Genomic DNA, 21010 nt, shown 5'->3' on the forward strand with positions numbered 1-21010 from the left:
CCCTCAGCTAGTGATGCTGGGGCCAATACTGCTTCCCATCTTTTACTAACAGCCTGGATGATCTGATGGAGTGCACTTTCAGCAAGTTTGCAGACAACACCAAATCAGGGGTGGGGATCTGATGACCCACCCTGGAGGGCATGTCTGGTATTCAGAGGAACCTCCGAAGGCTGGAAAAATGGGCTGAGAGGAACCTCATAAACTTCATCAAAAGCAAATGTAAACTCCTGCACCTAGGATAGAGTAACTTCATTCAGCAAGACTCACCAGTGTGTCTTTGTGGCAAAGACAGCCAACCACATGCTGGCCTGTATTAGTAACAGTGAAACCAGCTGAACAAGGGGAGTGATCTTTCTCCTCCGTCTAGCACTTGTGAGACCACATCTGGAGTGCCGTGTCCAGTTCTGGGTTCCTCAGTAAAAGAAAAGACTAACAAACTGAACCAAGTTCAGCAGAGGGCCACCAAGATGGTTGGGGAATGTGGCATACAGGGAGAGGCTGAGATCTGAGTCTGTTCAGCCTAGAGAAGATGAAGGGAAGACCTTACTGCTGTCTGCAACTACCTGATCTCAGGATAAGAGCAGGTAGAGCTAGGTTCTTCGCAGAGGTGCACACAGATACGACACGAGGCCACAGACACAAGTGGGACCATGGTATAAGGAAACAATTTTACCATGAGGATGGTCAAAAAGTGGAATAGGTGCCCGGAGCAGCTGTGAAATCTCCATCCTTGGAGATATTCAAGATTCAACTGGACAAGGTTCTGAGCAGCCTGCTCTAACTAGACCTGCTTTGAATAGGAGGTTGGACTCAATGACCTCCAGAGGTCCCCTCCATCCTGTGTGATTCTAGGTTTCTGTAAGTCTACACTGGAAAACGAACAAGAATTTTAAAGAGCCTGCAATGCTGGAAGAAATTAAAAACTCATTTTGTGTTGTGATTCTAATGGAACAAATCTATGGCAGATAAGCAATTTAACAGGACTAGAGATTATGTTCCATTAACTTTGGTGTAAGTTTCTTGTACTATCCATTTAGCAGATGAGTAGGACTAAACACCCAACTGAAAGCCAATTAACATTTGATGCTAGCATATGGCTTTGCTGGTGGGCAGGTAGCAACTTGGTATTAATACAGAAGCTCTATGTATACAAAGATATTAAAGAAAATTTATGGCTGTCACAGGAATTCTGCACACATATCCAGGACAAAATTCATTCCCCAGTAAAATTAAGGCAGCAAGCATGTAAGAAATAGATCTGCCCTTCAGGAGTGCCAAGAAACACATGCAAGAACATATGTTATGGGAGTCAAAGATGTATTTTCAAACCAAAAAAAAAGGAAAAGTTATGAATTTGGGGGAAAGCTACATTTTTTTTCTGATCTCATGTTTTGACTAGCCAAAACAAGACAAGTGTTTTTGCCCAAAGACCAGGGATCCCCCTGTTCTTGGCACCTGAGAAGCTTCTGCTAAAATATCCCTATAACCTGAAGACAAACTACAACTAGAATCGGTTGGAAAAAATTTACCTGAACAGTCTTCTGTATTAAAATTATTAAAATACCACTTGGATGGAATGGGATATATTTGGAAATTCATGTAGTGATTCTGACATTACCAAGGAAACAAAACGAAACAAAATGTCAGTTTAATATATTTTGGGGTGAATAAAAATTTCATTTCTAAGCAAAACTTCACATTTTTTCTAAAATAAGGGGGTTTTTCCTCCCATAATGTCTAACTTGCAAGAAATTAAAATTATTTTCCTCCATAATCAACCTCTAGCCACTTCATCCTATTTAGATTTGGAATTAACAGAAATATCTACACATCAAAATTCTGTCAGAAACACACTGGCTCCAATTCTGCCCTGGGCTTCAGGGCTTTCTCTTTCAGGCCACATCCAACTTTTGCCTTCTGCCAATTTGGAATGGAGCTCCATCCACTCTTTCAGCCTCTATCTTAACATGGGATGACAGATTTTTCCTTTCCTTTTCTTTCTTCTCTGCTACATGGTTCTTCATCTTTCTCCTTTCCGTTTTCTAATCTCCCCCTGTATGCAGAAAAATGCTGGAGACACATTATCTTGCACTTAATTTAGCAGTTTTAGCAAGGTTATCTTTTTCTCACAGAAACAAAACTTGTAGAAGTACAATGCTTACACTTCTGTATGCTTGTCTCTCAATATCCCTCTGAAAATGCCCAACAGATTCAAAAGTCATTTACTATATTCAGCAGAGGAGTAAAGACCTCAAAGATAATTATGTTCCCTTCAGTTTCCTGAAAGTGTCTGAGAAGACTAATGCCCAGTCTGAAGGAGAGGCTTCAAAGGAATGAGACACGTTAGGTGTCTCAAGAACCCACAGAAAGTCTATGAGACAAAACCCAAGAAGTCAGGCAACAGTGGTTCTGCTCCCAGAACAACTCATCACACAAAAAATTCTGCCCTAAATCTCCTAAATCAAATGTAATTTATTATTCTTTGAGATTATTTTACTATCAAAAAGCCTGGGGTATCATGTTTAGCTTATATATAGCCAGATGCTATTATCATCTTACTAACTTCTTAACTAGATACATGGAGTTTTTGCCAGTTGTGGCAAACCCTCCTCAGAAAGTTTCTTAGCCTTTGTTTGCTTAGTATAAGAATCTGATCGTAGTTCTGGTAATATAACGTGTATAAGAGTATATATATTGTTTAGCTAGTAACATCTTTGTTTATTCCTTTCATTACTGTAGATTACTAATTAAGAGAATCAAGTGACGATCTAATTTTTTGCATGTTTATGCACCAATTACAAAATTATTACAGCAATTCTTAACTTCTAAACTACAGTAGGTCCTTTTTATGGTGAACATAATTTTTACAAAATAACTTGAAATGCTGGGGAACCATTACTTGAACTACAAAACTGCATAACGCAAAGCACTGAACAATGTGCCTTTGTTTGCTATTTCTCTGCATCTGAGTTTGTTCAAAGTAGAATTCTGTGTGCTTAAAGGTTCATCCTGTTCTATCAGCAAGTCTTCTTCTCTGCAAATTAGATCAACACTGCAAATAATTCAAAAGCAAATGCATGATGTTTATACTCCAGGCTCCTCTTGTACTAAGAGGTTAGGCATCTTTATCAACCAGTGACCTCCTCTGCAGCTTACAATTGTTATCAACTTGCAACTTTACCAAGATAAATGCAAACTTATACAAGCAGATGTGCTTTGCTTCTCTCCTGGTATTGTACTAAGCAGAATTTTTAGTATTCATTAAAAGCAGCGACAATCATATAAGTGCCCACTTAATGCTTTTTTCCCTCTCATTTCAACCTTTTAGAATACAGCAGTGAGTGATATAGTAAAAAGACTGCATAACTGTCTCAGATTGCTTTTTTAGCATCTCTTTGACAGTTCTGTGTTTAAACACTGGGGCTGATGTCTGGGAAATTCACATTAACATACTTTTTGTATGGTGTGTAATCTGGAATAACATTGTAAATGAACACTCCCTCCTAAGTCATCTGTAACCTGCTAGCTCTAGACATTCTTGCGTTGTAAAAGCCAGTAATTATATCAAACACTAAAACAGCAAACATATACTATATTGCTCACATTTGCAAAACAGGATTTCTTAAAATAAATAGATAAATGCAAACCAAACTAAAAAATATCTGATAATAGTCCAACTTGGGCTCTTTGATATACTGTTTTATACGCACCCACACACGTATAATAATTGGCCCAAATTACTTCTAAAGGAAAAGTGGCTTCCTCTTACACTGGGTTTATTTAATTACCCTGTAATTATGCAGAACCAACCCAGTGCATGCTGCAAACTAGGACATTAGAGTAGCTGTAGTGACTCAAACCAAAAGATTACGTAGCTCTGTACCTTCTGTCCACTAGTGGTCAGCAACAGATGCCTAGAAAATTGTACAACTGCAAGGTCTGCCTAGGTTGAACCTTCCTTTGGTATGTCCCCTTAGATTGTGGCAATTAATGGTTTGAAAGTCCCCAACTACATAAGCCACAGAGTCCATTTTCATAAATATTTTTTCCTTTTTGCTTCCTGGAATAGTTGTAGTCTTAAATAATATACCTTTCGGAGGAGATAAATTTCTACAACAGCTCTTCTGTCCTTCAGAATATACTAGCTTTGGTTTATAACATGTATCTGGGGACAATGAAAGCAACGGAGATAGAGAACTGTGTTAAAAAGTAACAATTAAAAAATACTTCAGACTTCCTACATGGATCTCTCTGCACACTGATACAGATTCCTATTCAGGTCTTCAGATTCCACAAAGGTGCTTTCAGCATCTCCCACTTGTCACCTTCTAGAAGGGAAGACTACAAAGAGCTGTGTGTCATGTCACCGTACGAGGTGCACAGCACTAATAACAATGTTTAATGTTTGTGTATAGTGCATTGCAATAGCTGTTCAAAGTGCTGTACCGAGAATAATTAATCCTCCAACACGTTCATGTGGTAGGTGGATCAAGCATCATTTTCACAATTTTACAAGGGGGAACGATAAAGAGGCTGTCAAATCTGAAGAGGACTAACTAGAGTTTGGTTGCCTGTCTTCCTCAGGCTCTTTCAAATATCTCTGCCAGAGGCAATGACAGTTCACAGAATCATATTCCAGATCTTTCAGTTCCCTGGTTGCTATCTGCACTTCTGGGCCACACCGCCTTCCTAAAGCTACACTTGTCTGCTAGTCTGGAATAAGACTGGGTATTTTTACTCACTTGCTTATTTTGGGGGGTCAGGGATCTCAATATTTATGAAAATCACAGCACATTTTTAGGTGAGTCATCTCAGAGACTCAGAATCTTGAAGTTTGGCTACTTTCCACTCCATCAGTGAAAAGAAGCAACCTTGGTATTAGTCCAAAGTACAAGAAATCCCCTCAAAGCATCCATATGTTTGGAAGGAGGGAATGAAGGAAAAATCCTTTAGCACCTACCACTCCTATAGCTTCTACAGCTTCTCACCACTAGCATGGGAGGCGTACCTGGAAAACAGTTGTTCTGGGTCATCTTCCCAACACAGGGATGTAGCTTAAATATTCCCTGAGACTCTGGCAGCCAGTTTAACGTTCAAAAGTCTTCAGGACATACTAACTCCCCAGAACTGGAGAAATACTGGAAGAGTGTGCTGCAGTGCACTTTTCTGTGCTGTACTGTCTGAGCCTTAGATGTACAAACCGATCTGAGCCATCACACATTTAAGAAATGCAATATAAACCAACACTTCTTTAGTATGCCCAGTCTTTTAAAAATGACATCTGTTCTAAATCCCTACACAGCTCAATGTTTTTCACTGCATTTCCAAAGCCATTCTTTTGTAAATAGATAATTAGTGCTTAAATACTTCTTTCAAGGGGTTTCTACATTAACATAAAAATAGTGTAATTACCGATGGTCAAAATGGCATGACTACAATTTATAAATTCTAATTTCTTTTGCTGCTCTGAAGCTGATTTTCTTTCTTCTTCAACACAATTTTAATCTGTTTTAAATGTGAGTATTATTGAACCTAAAAATATAAAATACCTGTTAAGAGAGGAAGAAAAATAACTACCATCATTTTGCAAGATTGAACAGTAAAGCAAAAGTAAAGCTAAGCCTACTGTTTCAGGCTTTTCTGAAGATCTTTTATTTTTTATCAAGAACTTCAAAGTAGAGATGATGTTTATTGACCAAAATTAGCTGATTTTGTTCTACAATCTAATACTAGAAACAGGTGATTCAAGTAGTGCTAGTTACTATAGCTGGGAAGGCATCTTCACTCTACAATATTTTTAGTCTGAAATAAAAATGTGATCTTCTGAGCTGAATCTGCTGCCCAGGTCAATTCCTGAAGTACATGTCAAATAATTTAATCCATTTTTTTGTATGTGTGTACGATATGCAAGTAAGATTAACATTTTTAGGAAAATGCTCTGAAGAGCTAATTATTGTTTTCCACTACGGTGCAAAGCCACCTTCTATTTTTTTATTTCAACTTTAGCTTGAATGTGAATTTCAAATAGGAAGACTGTCTTTGACATTGGAAAACTCGAGCAAACACACTGAAACAATAGATATTATAAAATGTGTTAGTTTAAGTAATCTTTCCAATCCATGCACAGAAGATAATTCTCAGAGAGAATATGGAAGTATGTGTTGCAGCTTCTATCACAGATTGGCTATTTAGTTAAATTTCCAGGAAAGTAACTCACAAGCTCAAAGTGACAGTGGGTCCTGGAGCATACACAATTTGGAAATGATATTACAGACTTGAGCAAAGGGAATTACAAGAGCAACTGAGCCAAGCAGGCAATTTCCAGTGCCAACAATATGGGATATAAAAAATAGAGATGGTTTTGGAGTCATTATTTGATGAGTGCACTAAAGTAGGACATGTGTCTTTGTATTTGTCCTACAACACTTTTGATTTATATGCAGGTAGGGAATAAATACCCAAACAAAAATAATGAAAAAGCTGAAGAGAAGGACAGCTACAGCGCATAGTGAGCTTGATATATCTCATGACATAATCTGCCTTATCTACCCTTGATTACACAGAATCATAGAACGGTTTGGGTTGGAAGGGACCTTTAAAGATCATCTAGTCCAACTCCCCTGCCATGGGCAGGGACATTTTTCACTAGATCAGGTTGCTCAAAGCCCCATCCAACCTGACTTTGAACAATTTCAATGATGCGACATCCACAACCTCTCTGGGCAACCTGTTCCAGCGTCTCACCACCCTCACTGTAAAAAATTATGTCCTTATATCCAGTCTAAATCTACCCTTTCAGTTTAAAATTGCTGCCCCTTGTCCTGTCACTACAGGCCCTGGTAAAAAGTCTTTCTGCATCTTTCTTATAAGCCCCCTTTATATATTGAAAGGCTGCAGTAAGGTCTCCCCAGAGCCTCCTCTTCCCCAGGCTGAACAGCCCCAACCCTCCCAGCCTGTCCTCACAGGAGAGGTGTTCCAGCCCTCTTGATGGTTTTCGTGGCCCTCCTCTGGACCTGCTCCAACAGGTCCATGGATTTAGAAACAATTCCACCGAATTATTTTTGGCTGTTTACAGTGGTGTCATTAAAATCTCCTGGACATACTGGAAAATTAGCATATGCTCAAAGCTGTCATACCACGCACCCTTATAACGTCATCAGAAAGTTTCACTGGCCTCATGGCCTTCCATTTGGCCCTACTGTAATACGTATTTTGTACTTCATTTTTTCTGATTCTCCAAAACGGGATTTTCAAATTTGGAAGAAAAATACAGTCAGAGAAGAAACTAGGTAAAAAAAGGAAAATATGAAATATAAAAACAGGAGAAAGGTCAATTTGGGAAAAAAGGGAGGGAAATGACCAGGTTGGCACCATTGGCAAGCTTTATAAACTGACCATCCATCCCTTTTTCCCTTCTTTTTCTAAGCTGCCCTGAATCAGAGTAGCAAAATAGAAATCTGACTTGCAAAAGTACATCATGATACTGCATGACTGGGCAATAAGAGAACAGATGAAACTGAATATAATTTTATGCAGAATAATTCAAGTGCTGGAAAAAATATACCGACTATAGATACACACTGATGGGTTCTGAACTAGATATTACCTTTCAGGAAAGAGTTCATAGAGTTATAATAGGCAATTTTATGAAAACGCCATCTCATTGTTCAGTCGCAGTCAAAAATAAAAACAGAATAATCCACAACACTAGAAAGGAAAAGAGAACAAACTAGGAAATTTTATTATGCCAGGGGATAAATCTGTGGTGTACGCAGATCATGTGCAGTTCTGGTCTCATCATTTTTAAAAAGATATAGAACAAAGAGGTACAAAGAGTGACACGGATGATCAAAGGCATTTAAGGACTTCTAAACAGTCTTCAGCCTGAAAAATATCTTAAGGGTAGATATGGAAAGAGCCTATAAATTCTTAAGCAGAATGAAGAATGAAATTGTTCACTTGCCTCTTCCAGTATTAGGAAATACCAAATGAAACTAGGAGGTGACAGGTTCAAATTAAGCAAATTTCTTCACACAATTCATATCACATTGTGGAACTCTGATGCAACATTGTGTCGGCACTCAAAATTTGCACAGATCCAAAAGACAATTAAAAAACTCAGAGAAGAAAAATCTATATATTAAATACAAAGTAATTCTGTGGCTTAAGTTGTCCTTGGGCTGCCTACCAGCGAAAGCTGAGAAAACATGCACATCCAGTTATCACCAGCATGTAATCTCCTCCATACAGTTAGGCATCAACCTAGCCCCAGTAAAACCTTAAATCCCTTCCTGGGAAGGGAAGAGGGGGCTTCGAGAAAAAGAAAAGTGAAAGAAAACAACTAATTACCAAAAAGAACGAAGTGAAATGAAATGAAGTGGAGGGCTGTAGGGGTCAGAGGATAAATAGTCTAAAACTAGGTGACTAAGGGGCAGACAAAGCAGAGCACCTTGGCTGCTAGCCACAGCCAAAGACAATACTGGGCTGGAAGGACTATTATCTGAGCCGGTACAGACCTTCCTGTGTACCCACATACAGTTAGCCTGAAAAAGAGAGAACATATTTTAGGGCATGACTCAGCAAGCCTCTATTAGCACACTTGAGCATGTGCTTGATATAACCCTAAGGTCCCTGGAAGTTAATGATGTTAATGTAAAATACACTTTGCATCAGACAGGCACAGAAATTTTATGTTGAACAGAAAGATAAAATCTGAACTTGCTGAAGGGCCTCTTGAAAAGATGAAACAGGCTGATAAACCAAAGTGGCACAGACCCAAGAGGGTTTGACAGAACAGAAAGCTAAAAGGTAGGAATCAATGCTAGACATAAAGACACGGTGCAAAAGCAGGAGTAGGATATGTATCTAGTGCCTAAGAGGAAGCTGAGATCAAGGGAAGGTGTAACAAACAAATATTCTAGTGTTTATCCCAAGGCATAAACAAAGTTATAGTCTAATAATGGCAGAAGACACAGATTTGACAGAACAAAATAACTAAGTGGGAAGGTGAGCCCTGTGCTATAGTATGAAGGAAGGGACAGGGCAATTTTGTGGCAGCAGGTAAGAATGACAGTGAAGGTAAAAGTCCATGCCAGAGTCTGTCAATTACTCTCTCCAGAAACTAGTAAAATGTTAGACAAGGAAGAAGGAGGTTGGGTAGGCTGTGGGAGTTGCAAAATCATGGCAGGTACTGGAAGCAGCTATCTAGAAAAATCAAAACTGTTGGAGACTAGTGCCTTTCACAACAAAATAGACAACCAGCAAAAACTTTTGCAATTTCTTCTTCTCAAAGAGAACACTTTTAACCATTCCACCATTTATTATACTACTTTGCAAACAGTCAAGGTATTCAAGAGTTGACAGATTGTTCATTTAAAACAAAAAAAAACTTTCAAAAAAAGGTAAATTTTCCATTTTGAAATCTCATCGACTGTAATTTAAAAAAAAAAGTTTACAATTTTGAACTGGAACAAAACTTTAAATGCTAGCTAAATGAAACCTATGTAGTGACCTCAAATTATTTTTCTATTGGATTTTCCAGAATGAATTAAAAAAATTTAATTAAATTTTGCATTTTTTCAAACTGCCAAGAAACTAAAAAAAAAATCTTTAACTTGATAAATTTGCATATCTCAAAGATGCTCTTGCAAAAATATAACTTAAACCACAAAGATCACCTTTTCCCAAGCCGCACACCACCACGGAATTGGAAGCATGCCTGAAAAGTCAGAAAATTAAGCCTTCTTTTGGAATAAAAATGATGAAAAGACCATCACAGAAATGCCTTGGGAAATCTCCCTACCATACTGAGAGGATTTCAGCTTAAGGACTTCTTCAGAACACTGTACAGCTGTGACCAGCAGGGAGGCAGATGGAGAACTAGGGAGACAAAAACTGTGCAGCAAGTAATGTGTGTAGCCGCCATCCTTGCTCGCTAGCAATATCCCAAAGCACTCTTCTTCCCACACCAGCAGATAAATAAAATGGGTATTATTCAGAAGGGATAACCATATGGTTTGTATAATCTTTATATGCTATTTTCAGTACATTATTGTAATACATAGTAGAGACCTACAAAATAGGATTAAAATTTGCTTTCTGTTTTACAACCAACCTGTTCCATTCAGGTACAGAGACAGAGGTGAGGGCCCTATTAACAGACTGTGTTACTTCCACGTGCTGTCCCTACCTTAATACTCATAGAACATTGCAATTGTTCCATCTGGGGCATATTATTGGGTTCCCAAGCTCAAATAAATATTTATCAGCCTTGCTGATAATTATTTGCTACTAAATACTTGTTTAAATTGTGAAGTCCTGACTTTTTTTTATATTCCATTTCAGCCTACATGCATCTGTCTGCTTTGTGCCTTCCCAGTGTGGAATGCTGTAATATGTAGCAAAAAAAGACAGGAAAAATGCAAAAATATCAACTACAGGAAAGAAAATGAACCTAAAAACTGAAATACATTTACCCTTAAAATGTGTCCTTTCTCTCTCCAACTCCTTCATTTCCTCTCACCCTTTTTTTGATAATGAAGTACCAGAATCCAAAATCCATTTTTATTCTAAATTAAGGTATCTGCACTGCTGCAGAAACAATACCGATCGGGGTTTTTGTCTGGATACAGTGTATGCTTTCCAATTTTCAATGTCATTTTTTTTAGCATATACAAAACATTGCAGAAGCACATGTAAATCACCACTCTCTTGCCCAGTGGAACAGAATTTCAGCTACCAATGCCAACAGTTGCCTACAGAAGGCATCTACATCTGGTCTGCTACATCCAAGACAGCAACCACAGGCACACGTTTTGCTTTGTTTGGAATTCATCACTGTGGTGCAGCTGAGCCTCAGATAAAAAAAAAACGATGAGCCTCCAGGGTTAAACAGACAAATGTTTTCAGTCACAACAACTTTTTTTGTGAGGAAGCAAAGCCATAACAATGTATGTAAGAGGTTTTATGTAAATCATTAAAGGCCTACTGACTTAAATTGTTGCTAACACCAAGAAGTTGCTTAATGTACACTTGAGAGTGTGAAGGCAGAACAGATGAATAGTCTCACAAATCTTACTTGCTCAGTTGGAAAAATGCAAAAAGAGAAAAAAAAATTTGATTCCTGCCCACTGCCATTCAAATGTAAAAGGTAAACTAATATTTATCATTTCTGAGTGCATGATGGTTTTTACTGGGAGGCAGAAGGGGCATATACAATCAGTAAACAAATTTACTTTCAAATCCACACAGAATTCAATACCTACCTAGCCACTCGTTGAATTTTTTTACTTCACTAGGAAGTCCCAGCTCAGTAAAATCACCAGCATGTATTAACACATCTCCATATGGCATTTGGATGGGATCAGTTCTTGAGTGGGTATCAGAAATACAGACAAATCGTGTATATCCTGGAGGTTTGGGAGCATCATGGGGCACCGGATCAACCCTGTAGGAAATGCATCATAACAAGGTTATAAAGTACTTATGTACTTCTTAGTGTCTACTTTGCAATTCTAATACTATTTTTTACCTTTACAAAAGATTACACAGGCTTCTAGATCTGTCTGATGGAAGGGATTTATTAAAACAAACCTAACACTAATGGGAGGTGTAAAAATTCTTGATGTTCACATCACAACATTTTCAGTATTTGTTGGGTAGATGGATTAATTTAAAGAGATTAAGGAAAAGAGATTGGACTATGGCAGTAACTCTGAAACAAATACTTACAAATAAATCAAAGGCATTGCCAGTTTCAAAGGAATAGTACTATCCCATTTCATTGTTTAAATATGATTACATGGTACACAGGGAAAAGATTTATTTTAGATACATAAATAAATTTAAATACATTTTTTCTAATTATTAACTTTTTTTCTGCAAGTTATATAATTCCAGCAAATTTAATTAACACATTTTGGAGATATGTTTCAGTGTGTTAATGCAAAGCAAGATAAGAACTCTCCTGACAACAGCTGTAAATGTACATTCAAGCCTGACTATTGTCAGGACAAATGTGGCAACTTTCTGGGCTTAATTATACTAAATGAAATCAGATGCTGTGACCGGTGAGGCTGCATTGTTCAGAGCCCAATCTCGACATTCAGAACTGAGGAAACAAAGAGATCTGACCCAGTTTGATGAGACTTACTTATGATTTAGAAGAGGAAAGCAGAGAACACCTCTCTGCTATATGAGGTATACTTATTTTCAACTCAGCCTTTTTACCCTCTATCCGTATTTTGTTAGAATATACAGAACCAAATGTATCTATATGCAGCTATACCATATCTGCTATTCCAGTTAGAGAATTCTGGTGGAATAAAATCAAAAAGCCAGAGATCCAAGAGTTATATTTGTGTCACTAGAAACCAGAGAGATAAACAGAATTGTTATGAATTATTTTACTTTTACAACATTTATTTTGAAATGACAAATAAAGTTAGTTTTGTTCACTGCTGCAGTATGTAATATATATTCCTATTCCTTGCTGGTTGTGCTTCAATTCAGGAGCTTACTTTTATATAAATAAACTCAGAAAAAAAAGTTAAGGTATCTTTGCTATTAATACTACTACCCCTGTTTACTGGGTAAATTTTCAAAAGGCATTTTATTGCTTGAAAGACATAAGATAATAATCTTTAATCATGCAATCTTTTCTCTAAGTCAAAGAATTCTATGAAATTTATAGGCGGGTAAACTGAGGGGTTTTGACAACTTCGCAAGGTTAGTGAGAGAGTGAGGAATAAATCTAAAACATTGAAATCCTGTTAAATACAGAAAAAGTTCTTAACATTTCCTACAATATTAACTACAAAACTAGAGTATGAACAAATTATTTTGTACCTGTCTTTCCTATACCTTTTTTGGAAGAAGTAGTGTTGGGTTTTTTACAGCAGTACTGAAGAAACAGCCTTTTATTACAAGTACCTTGTAGTCGTCTTTCTGAAGTTCCAGTTTTTGAGCAGAAAGTAACCAAACATGAGGTAAGGAGTAAAACCAGCTGTGATCAAATCATACCTAATGAATGCCCAGCAGTATGTACATGCTAGTGGGATAGGTAAGCAAGCACGTACTGGAAATTGTAAAACTTGGCTGACAGAGTAGAACGTTTGGACCCTGAGAGAGAGCAGCTGCGAACGCTGCGTGTAGGGCTGGGGGAGTGTGTATGTTGCGAGAGGACCACAGGCACATGTAGAAGGGCAGATGAAAAAAAGAGAGTTAGATGCAGGGGGAGCGAGGCGTAGGTGGTCACAACCTCAAACATTGCAGCTGCATGACTGCCACTGCATGTTAAAAACGTCTCTGTTCTGGAGGGAAGAGAGCTGCCATGGAGCGAGGTCCATGGGTGGTGCGTGAAGGTAGCAGGGGTGAAAAGGAATACGGATGGTGAATGGTGGGTTTTAGACCAGTGAGTGAGGCTTGTTGTAAGGTGCGAGCTATGTGAAGGGTAATGCATTGAGTTCATGGAGTTCCTCCACAAAATGAACTAGGATGGCTGGATAAAAATGACGAGGAGCTGGCCCTGGCTATCGCTGCAGTTAAATATCAGTTCAGTAAACAGATTTCTGATTGTTGCTCTCCCTGCCCAGCACTTCCCAAAGTGAGTTACAGGTTGTATTAGTAAGCCAGCTTTAACTTATGCATACTACCCTGGCACAACATAAGGATATGGACTGGTCTAAAATACCACTTTTTGACTTTTCATGGGAGGGTAGCCTTTAAAGCAGGTGCTTCTTCCCCTTCAGAAATCTTTCAAAGCTCAGCACAGCAGTAAGCTGGGTGTTGGGGAGTAGCATGCATTTCACATGTTTCTCCTCTGAAGCTGAATGGAAAAAACAACAGACTTACCATGGCAACCCATGCAGCACATAATACACAGGCTTTTTCTTATAGTTTGGATGGGGACAGGGAAGATGTGAGCAGCATTTTCCTGGTTGCTGAGGTATGTGTAACTTTTAAATCCTGTGCAACGGGCCAGAGAATTTTCATGGGAAAAAGGCATCAATACAAAAACCCAAATAAATGAGATGCAGATTTTTCACATTGAAGTTATAGGCACACACCGAGGCCGTACATAGGTAAAAACATATGTCAAGTTTCACAAACGCATCTAAGTTGTATGACTGGAAATATTTTCTGAAGGCTCGATCCCCATATTCTTGTGTAACGCGTTCCCACAGCAGCTGTCACACCAACACCCAATGCACTGCTTGCAGCGTGAGCAGAGGAATAAAGATCTGCTGATTATTTTTGTGCAAATGCTTTTCTTTAAACCAGTATGAAAACTTGCAGAGAAACTGAAAAGCAAAGTTAAAAAATCTCAGAGCAAAAACACTGCCAGAGGTTAGTTTATACGCTAGATTTCAGTGGTTTCACAAAGGAGCAAGACAGGAACTTTCCAGAAACGACTGATGGACTTGAAAACACTGGCAGAATTTACCACCCTTCTTGTCAGTGGCAACCCAGTCATCTCGCAAGCACAGGGATGCCAGACTACGATGGAGCTGGAAAGGGTTGTCAGCATGTTATGAGTGCTAAGAAGTAAAACAAAAAATATAAAACTCCACAGAGGATCAAGGAAGAGCTGCAAGACTGAATTCAGAAGAAAAGGAGCACAAAAAAAACCCCTGTGGTTCAAGTAGTTTACTATGAATTCAGATGTTAACAGGTCTATGTGAAATCTGTTTATGATTGCCTGCAACATCACTAATCTAGGTATTTTGAACTATACACAAAGACATGGCAAAGCCCTCACCTCCCTGAAGTTAACGACAAAACTTGCACGGACTAAAGCAGGGCTAAGATTTCACCCATAACAATCACGTGAATAAAAGGTGCTTTTGTTACACTTTTTATGTCTACTTTTCCCTTCTTTGTTACTATTCTATTCACTGGTAGGAGGCAAAAGCAATCCTGCTGGTATTCAGAAACTTTATTTACAATTTCTGTACCAGGAGAAAGAGTAGGTCAGATTGTGGTAAATGTTTCAATTGATTTAGCCTGTTCTTCTACTTGCACAAGCTTCTTTAATAGTATTAATCATTCATGAGAGATTGCTAAACTCTTCTGAGGAACCATTTTCTAAGGATAGCTTATTTTCAACTGCTTGCTTAGGTGCTGAACTTCTATCACGCAGTTGACTCTCTAAGCCCTCTGGTAATATGATTTGTTACTGGTTAGAAGTTTAAACAGCATATTGTTGAGTACCAAGTGGATACTAATAACTAACTTATTTTCAGCCCAGTAAAAAACATTCAGTTTTTAAGACCAGTGAACAAATTCATGAGTGCCCAGGAATTGTCTGAATATTGACGAAGAATAGCTAAGCCTCAACAAATAAAGCAACCTGCATTTGGCATTTTCATTTGTAAAATTATTTCTGAACCTGCTTGTTTGTTTGTACTTTTGCTACCATTTGCCAGCTCTATAAACAAAAGATGTTTCCCAGTGCTAACACTCAACTCATTTTACTGTTTGCATTTCAATAGTACCTAAAAACCCCCAACACAGACCATAAGCTAAAATTTTGCTCACCACCCTGATATATACGTTTAGTCTTCAGATTTTTTTAATACAATATCTAATTTATGCCAAACAATGTACGTAAGCATTCACTAAATCGACACATAGCATTCAACCAGTCATAATTGCTGAGATTTTTAACTGCAGAAATCATGGCCTATGTTTGTAAATGATCAAATCATATTAAATACCAAAAATGTGAATGAGGTGATTATTTATTCAGTCTTCCTAAAGGAAAAATGTTTCCTTTAAAAAAATTAAAACCAGCCTTCTGATCTAAAGATAAGGCTGCTTCTCTCTTTAATAAACACAATAAAATGGTGCAGACATTTTTATTCCCTATAAAACTATTTTACAGTAGAATTTTATACTTAATTTATTTGTAATAGCTTCACTGTTTTGCTCTTCATTCTGGCTTTAAACTTTATGGCAGGTTTCATTTTGTAATTATAATTCTCCACTTTACATTACAAGTAAATCATTTAAAGCAGTTAATTTTACTGATGTTGTCATTATATAAGAAGTCAGAAACAAACACATTATTTTAATTACTCTTTAAGCACTTGGCATCTTCAGCACATCGGTATGAAAGTAAGTTGTCGGATGGGTGCCCACACTATTTTATTTATTGATGTGATTTTTCCCTTGTATGTAGCTGTAATATAACTAACCAAACAGTACGTGTTGTACAGATACAGGCTTGGTATTTTCAACAGCTATTTACATCAATAAGTAAATGCACAATGCAAACATTATTAAGGTTGCAGAAAGTATCATCCTTGTAGCATCTCTTATTTTATTACCACTGCTTGTTGTTTATTTCTCTTTTTAATACCTAAGTATTATGTATTAAAGTTACAGTAGTGGAATGATCTTTCTCCCATCCTTTAACAAAGTACTTACACTTTCCAAATGGACTGATTTTGTATCATTATAGTAATTATTATTAGAAAGGCAGGAAAACAGTGTTCTTTTTGAATTCTTTTTGACTGGTCCATCAAATACCACATCGACAAGGCAATAACAATTCAGAAGGCTGTGCTAGAGCAATAACAAAACTATAATACTTACATTTGCACATGTGGGGGCTGAAAACGTCCCTGGTTAATGTTGTAGAACGTGAAAGCCTGTGTGGGGTTGGAGCTGTACTCATCCACTTCAATTATGAGTCTACTGTGCTGATGCCTTCTAGCTGCCATAATGTGCGACTGGGCGAAAGCCATGCTTGCACTGTGTAGTTCAGCTTTTTCAGGCGATCATATCTGCTATCTTCCTACATCGACGGAAGAAGACCATGACATCTCCTTACCTACTCAGCACACTGTCCTTCGAAAAAACCTAAAAGCAGATTGAAGAGATGGAACATAACTGTTCGACAATTAATCTGTTTGGAATTTGCTTTATTTAATGTGAGATGAAGATGAAGGGGGGATATGCAGGGATGAAGACACAGCTCAAAGAACTCATCACAAACCTTTCCAGCTCAGCAATTTGATGAATGCACTTTAGCTGGGGGTAGGAAGCAGGGACTGAAAGTAAACTTGCTAAAGAACACAGGGGTAACTTGCTCGAATATTTCAGACATTTAATACAAATCTAAAAGACAAGGCAGTCATTCAGAATGGTGCGTCAAATAATAATGTTTCTTCAACACAATCGTTTACTTTCTTTTATTGCATTGCTGAAGGTTTATTCCTCATCCTCCTTCCAAAAAATCCCATCAAACCTAAAACTGAAGACATGGCTGTGCATGACTAAAATGCGACTTAATCAGTTTAACCAATTCTTCAGAAAGCCTGCACGATTTATTACATGGAAGCATTGCAAGTGGTTGTTCTTTACACCCTAAGGAACAGAGCAAACGGCCTTCTGTGCACTTGCTGTTGGTTTTATAGTATCACTGAAGGAATTCCTGGCACAGATATGAAGGGCTCCCCCCTTCAAACACATTCTCTTCTCAGTCAGTACTAGCCCGACATTCTGGATTCACTGGAAAAGAAAGTGATTCAAAGGCTAACACACAGTTAAATATTATTAAATATTAAAAAAAAAGTAAAATCCATACAGGTTTTATGTGTGGGAATAAATTTTTCCCTGAAGGTTATGCAAGTCTAGAACAGCAGCAATGAAAATGGGTAGAGGAACAGCAAAGTGAAACCAACTGAAATGCAAAGAGTATCCCCTAGAAACAGCAGAAAGTAATTTAACTGTGAATTTTACTTTTATTTCCCAGTTTTAATAAAAAATGGATGATAAAGGTGGGTATTTTTACAGTATAATTTTGCATCCTTTTTAAAAGTTGTCTGTCTTAAATATTTACTTTCATGCAAGCGAGGGCTCTTTTCTTCTAGGGAATACAAGTAATCTGCTTCAGAAGATATATTCATGAAAAGCCATGCTAGAATGCAGCGATTCACTTAATATGTACAGTTTCTGGAAAGCAGAACTACAAGTATTTTACATGACCTTGGTGATGTGCCTTACTTCCATTCTGAAGGGACCACTGCCAAGAGTGATGGATGAGGGAGGTCTTCACAGTCAGGCACATTTTTAAAGCTATTTACAGGTACTTAGGTCCAATTCAGTTCTAGTGGCAGTCAAGCACCTAGGCATCTTTAGAAATCTGGGCTTCAGTCCTCTGCTTAACTACTACAGATGTTAAGTGCTCCAAGAAGTGGCGCTGTATTTTCGTTTTGGGAAAGCTTGGTCTTAGGAAACTGAAATGAGATTCAGCTCAGTTTTGTTACTTGCTGAATGGCTGTAAAATGAAGACAACTTCCTGTCACTAACAACCCCCAGGAAAACAGTCTGAGAAGAAAAGAGCAGATTTCTTCATGCCCTCCCCTAGAACTGCGTGGTACGGAAATGGTAGAATAACAACAAAGAAAATTTTGGATTTTGAACGCTCTCAGATGCCGTGTTCAGGCTATGGAACACGCAGCAGCACAAAGGAATGTGCCAGAGCAGGGGGAGAGGAGGGAGGCACGATCCTTGTAAGAATAATCAAATACAAATTGCTGCATTTAGGAAATAAGAAATTATGACGGCAGATGTGAAGAACCCTCCCTGAGGAGCTTCCTGTATTAAATGATGCATTTGTAAAGAAGTTTGAATAGGCAAGGTCAGAGATTTTATAGGGGGCAAACTGTTCTAAGCGAACCTACTTCTGTTTGAAAGAAACTATTAGAACCGGTGACCTCTAGAAATATTCTCCAGTAAGATTAATAATTTATGATTCCACAGCTCTACATAAGGATTTCAAACTACCTGAAAAACACAGCCTTTGTTCTGTAATTCAGGGATTATGCCTACTTTACACACAACTGAACCGCAGTTACAAAGGAGTTAAGGCACTGCCTTAGGGACCTAGAATTTCCCTTTGGCCTTAGTAAGTTCTCAGGAGCTCACAGCAGCTGAGGAAATGGCTTCTATCAGCCTCCTCCTTTGGGTCCTGTCTTTTATGACTTCTCTCAAGTTATACATCAAATCTGCTGCAGAAACAGCTGATGTATGCAAGTACCCCAATATCCACTCTTAAGCTCTGCTTCCTCTTTCTGGGTAAGTGGAAAATAGCACTTATGAACACAAACTACCTCAAAAGAACAATTTGTTTGCAAACAGAAACAAACCACAGCCAGCACACCGCTGATATACCCTTTAGTGCTGAAGCATTCTTTTAAGCCGGGAATCAATCCTTGCACATGGGAGACTATATGAATCACACCATTAGGCCAGCTTGAGAGGATGCTAGCCACAGACATTCAGCAAGAAGTTCACCATATAAACATGTAAAAAATGTGAAGACGACATATTTCACTTGGTAAGGAAAAGAAAAAAAGATATGTCACAGCACTGCTAAGCCTTCTGCCAAATGACAGTCACCCAATGTCAACCCTGGACACATAAAAAGCATCCAAGACTGGAAAAGCAAAGGAAGAGCCAGATCCTGCAATAAAATAAAATAACTAGCAATCATATGAATAGCCCATGCTAAACAGAAATCATATATGTAACACACATAATCAGTAAGCATAATACAATGGCAAGCTTAATTCAAGCTCATTTCAGAAACATACACAGATGTCTTTGAACCTTACCTTTCAGTCTAGGGTTTTCTTCCTGCATAAGTGGTTGGCTGACTACTAACATTCTTGGTGTTCGACGGAACAAGCTGTCTCTTCCCAGCTTGACTGATAACTAGACTGACACCCATTACTCCCCTCTTTCTGTTTCCATTTCCAATAGTCCCCCAAATCATAACTTTTTCTTTCTTTTAATATTCTGAAATTTCTTCCTTTCCCAAACCAGTGTATAAAATGCAGCAGGGAAATAATTATCAGCTTCTATAACATGCAAGTTTTAAAATTATATGCCCAGCATTACCAACACAGAGCATTAAGACTCAAATCCCCACAGCAACAACATGCTAACCATCCTCTTCCCCCAGACTTATGGAGCTGCGGGATGTCTGCCAGGGAAAAACAGAGAAATGTAAAAAGGACTGCAAGAACATGAATACTAAAATAAATATCACAAACCTGGCTGTTAGAATCACAGACTGAGAAAAAGCTATTAAATCAGCTAAGCCATCTTCTTACTGATGGCAGGAATTACGTTATTCTTCTGCTGCTTTCTCCAGCGTGTGTTCAAACGTTCACAGAGTTCTGACCCAAAGCCCACTGTGTACAACGGACACTGCTCCACCATCTCCAGAAAGCTTTGCATCAGGCCATAAAGTAGGTGGACTGCAACACCTCTTCTGAGGAATTACTGGACTAGGCAGGTGCTTGAACCCAGATGTATATTTAAGTACTTTGATGAGGTCCTCAAATAAATCTTTGTATTAAGATTTTTCTACTTTTTCAGCCTGAAATTTCTGGTATTTTCACCTCACAGCCTTCTTGTATAGCTGGAATAATTACTTCCCTCTTTTACATGAATTTTCCAGCCTTTTTATGTATCCTATTTCTCTTTTTTTCCATTTCAATGCCAATGTTTTATTTTAATCTCACTTCACTCATAGATTCTACTTTATTCTATGCTCATCCTTCAGTTCACACTCATGTCCACTGTCTATCGCCATATCTCATTCCATCGTCCCCACTGTTCCCTCCATCATCTACCCTTTGTCTCAAGCCTAAAACCAACACTGAGACTTCTTGAAAATTATTCCAGCAACACACAATATGAACCTAGACTTGAAAACAACATGGCTCAAGCAGATATCACTAAAACAATAATTAGAAACCAAGATGAAATACCGATGATGATGATGATAAAAAATGTTATAAATTAACAGAGAAAACTGTGAAGGAGTTAACCTGCTGAGCAATAAGCTTTAACTTTACTACTTTACAAAAAATCTGGAGGTCAAGAAGCACATGGCTATAGCACACCTTGACAAGAGTTGAAGAGGTGCAGTTGCCAGATTTTGCACTAGTAATAGTGAGATAACATAAAGAAAGAAGAGGATGCTGGGACTCTC

General features: G+C 38.1%; 1 protein-coding gene across 5 annotated transcripts in view; it reads right to left on the reverse strand.

Moving 5' to 3' along the window:
* Positions 1-21010, reverse strand: part of MPPED1 (metallophosphoesterase domain containing 1) — a 67951-nt gene that overhangs the window by 36596 nt on the left and 10345 nt on the right. For 4 of the 5 annotated variants that reach the window (XM_030041350.1, XM_030041349.2, XM_030041352.1 and 1 more), the window contains 2 exons: positions 16597-16863; positions 11265-11446 (listed from right to left, as the gene is read on the reverse strand). In XM_030041350.1, the coding sequence (XP_029897210.1) occupies positions 11265-11446; positions 16597-16748 (334 nt within the window). In that variant the 5' untranslated portion in view covers positions 16749-16863. Of the gene's footprint in view, positions 1-11264; positions 11447-16596; positions 16864-19622; positions 19986-21010 lie in introns of those variants that run through there. The other variant, XM_030041353.2, reaches the window with a different exon arrangement.

Source organism: Aquila chrysaetos, chromosome 17 (genome assembly GCF_900496995.4).
Source record: "Aquila chrysaetos chrysaetos chromosome 17, bAquChr1.4, whole genome shotgun sequence".
Lineage (NCBI taxonomy): Eukaryota > Metazoa > Chordata > Aves > Accipitriformes > Accipitridae > Aquila > Aquila chrysaetos.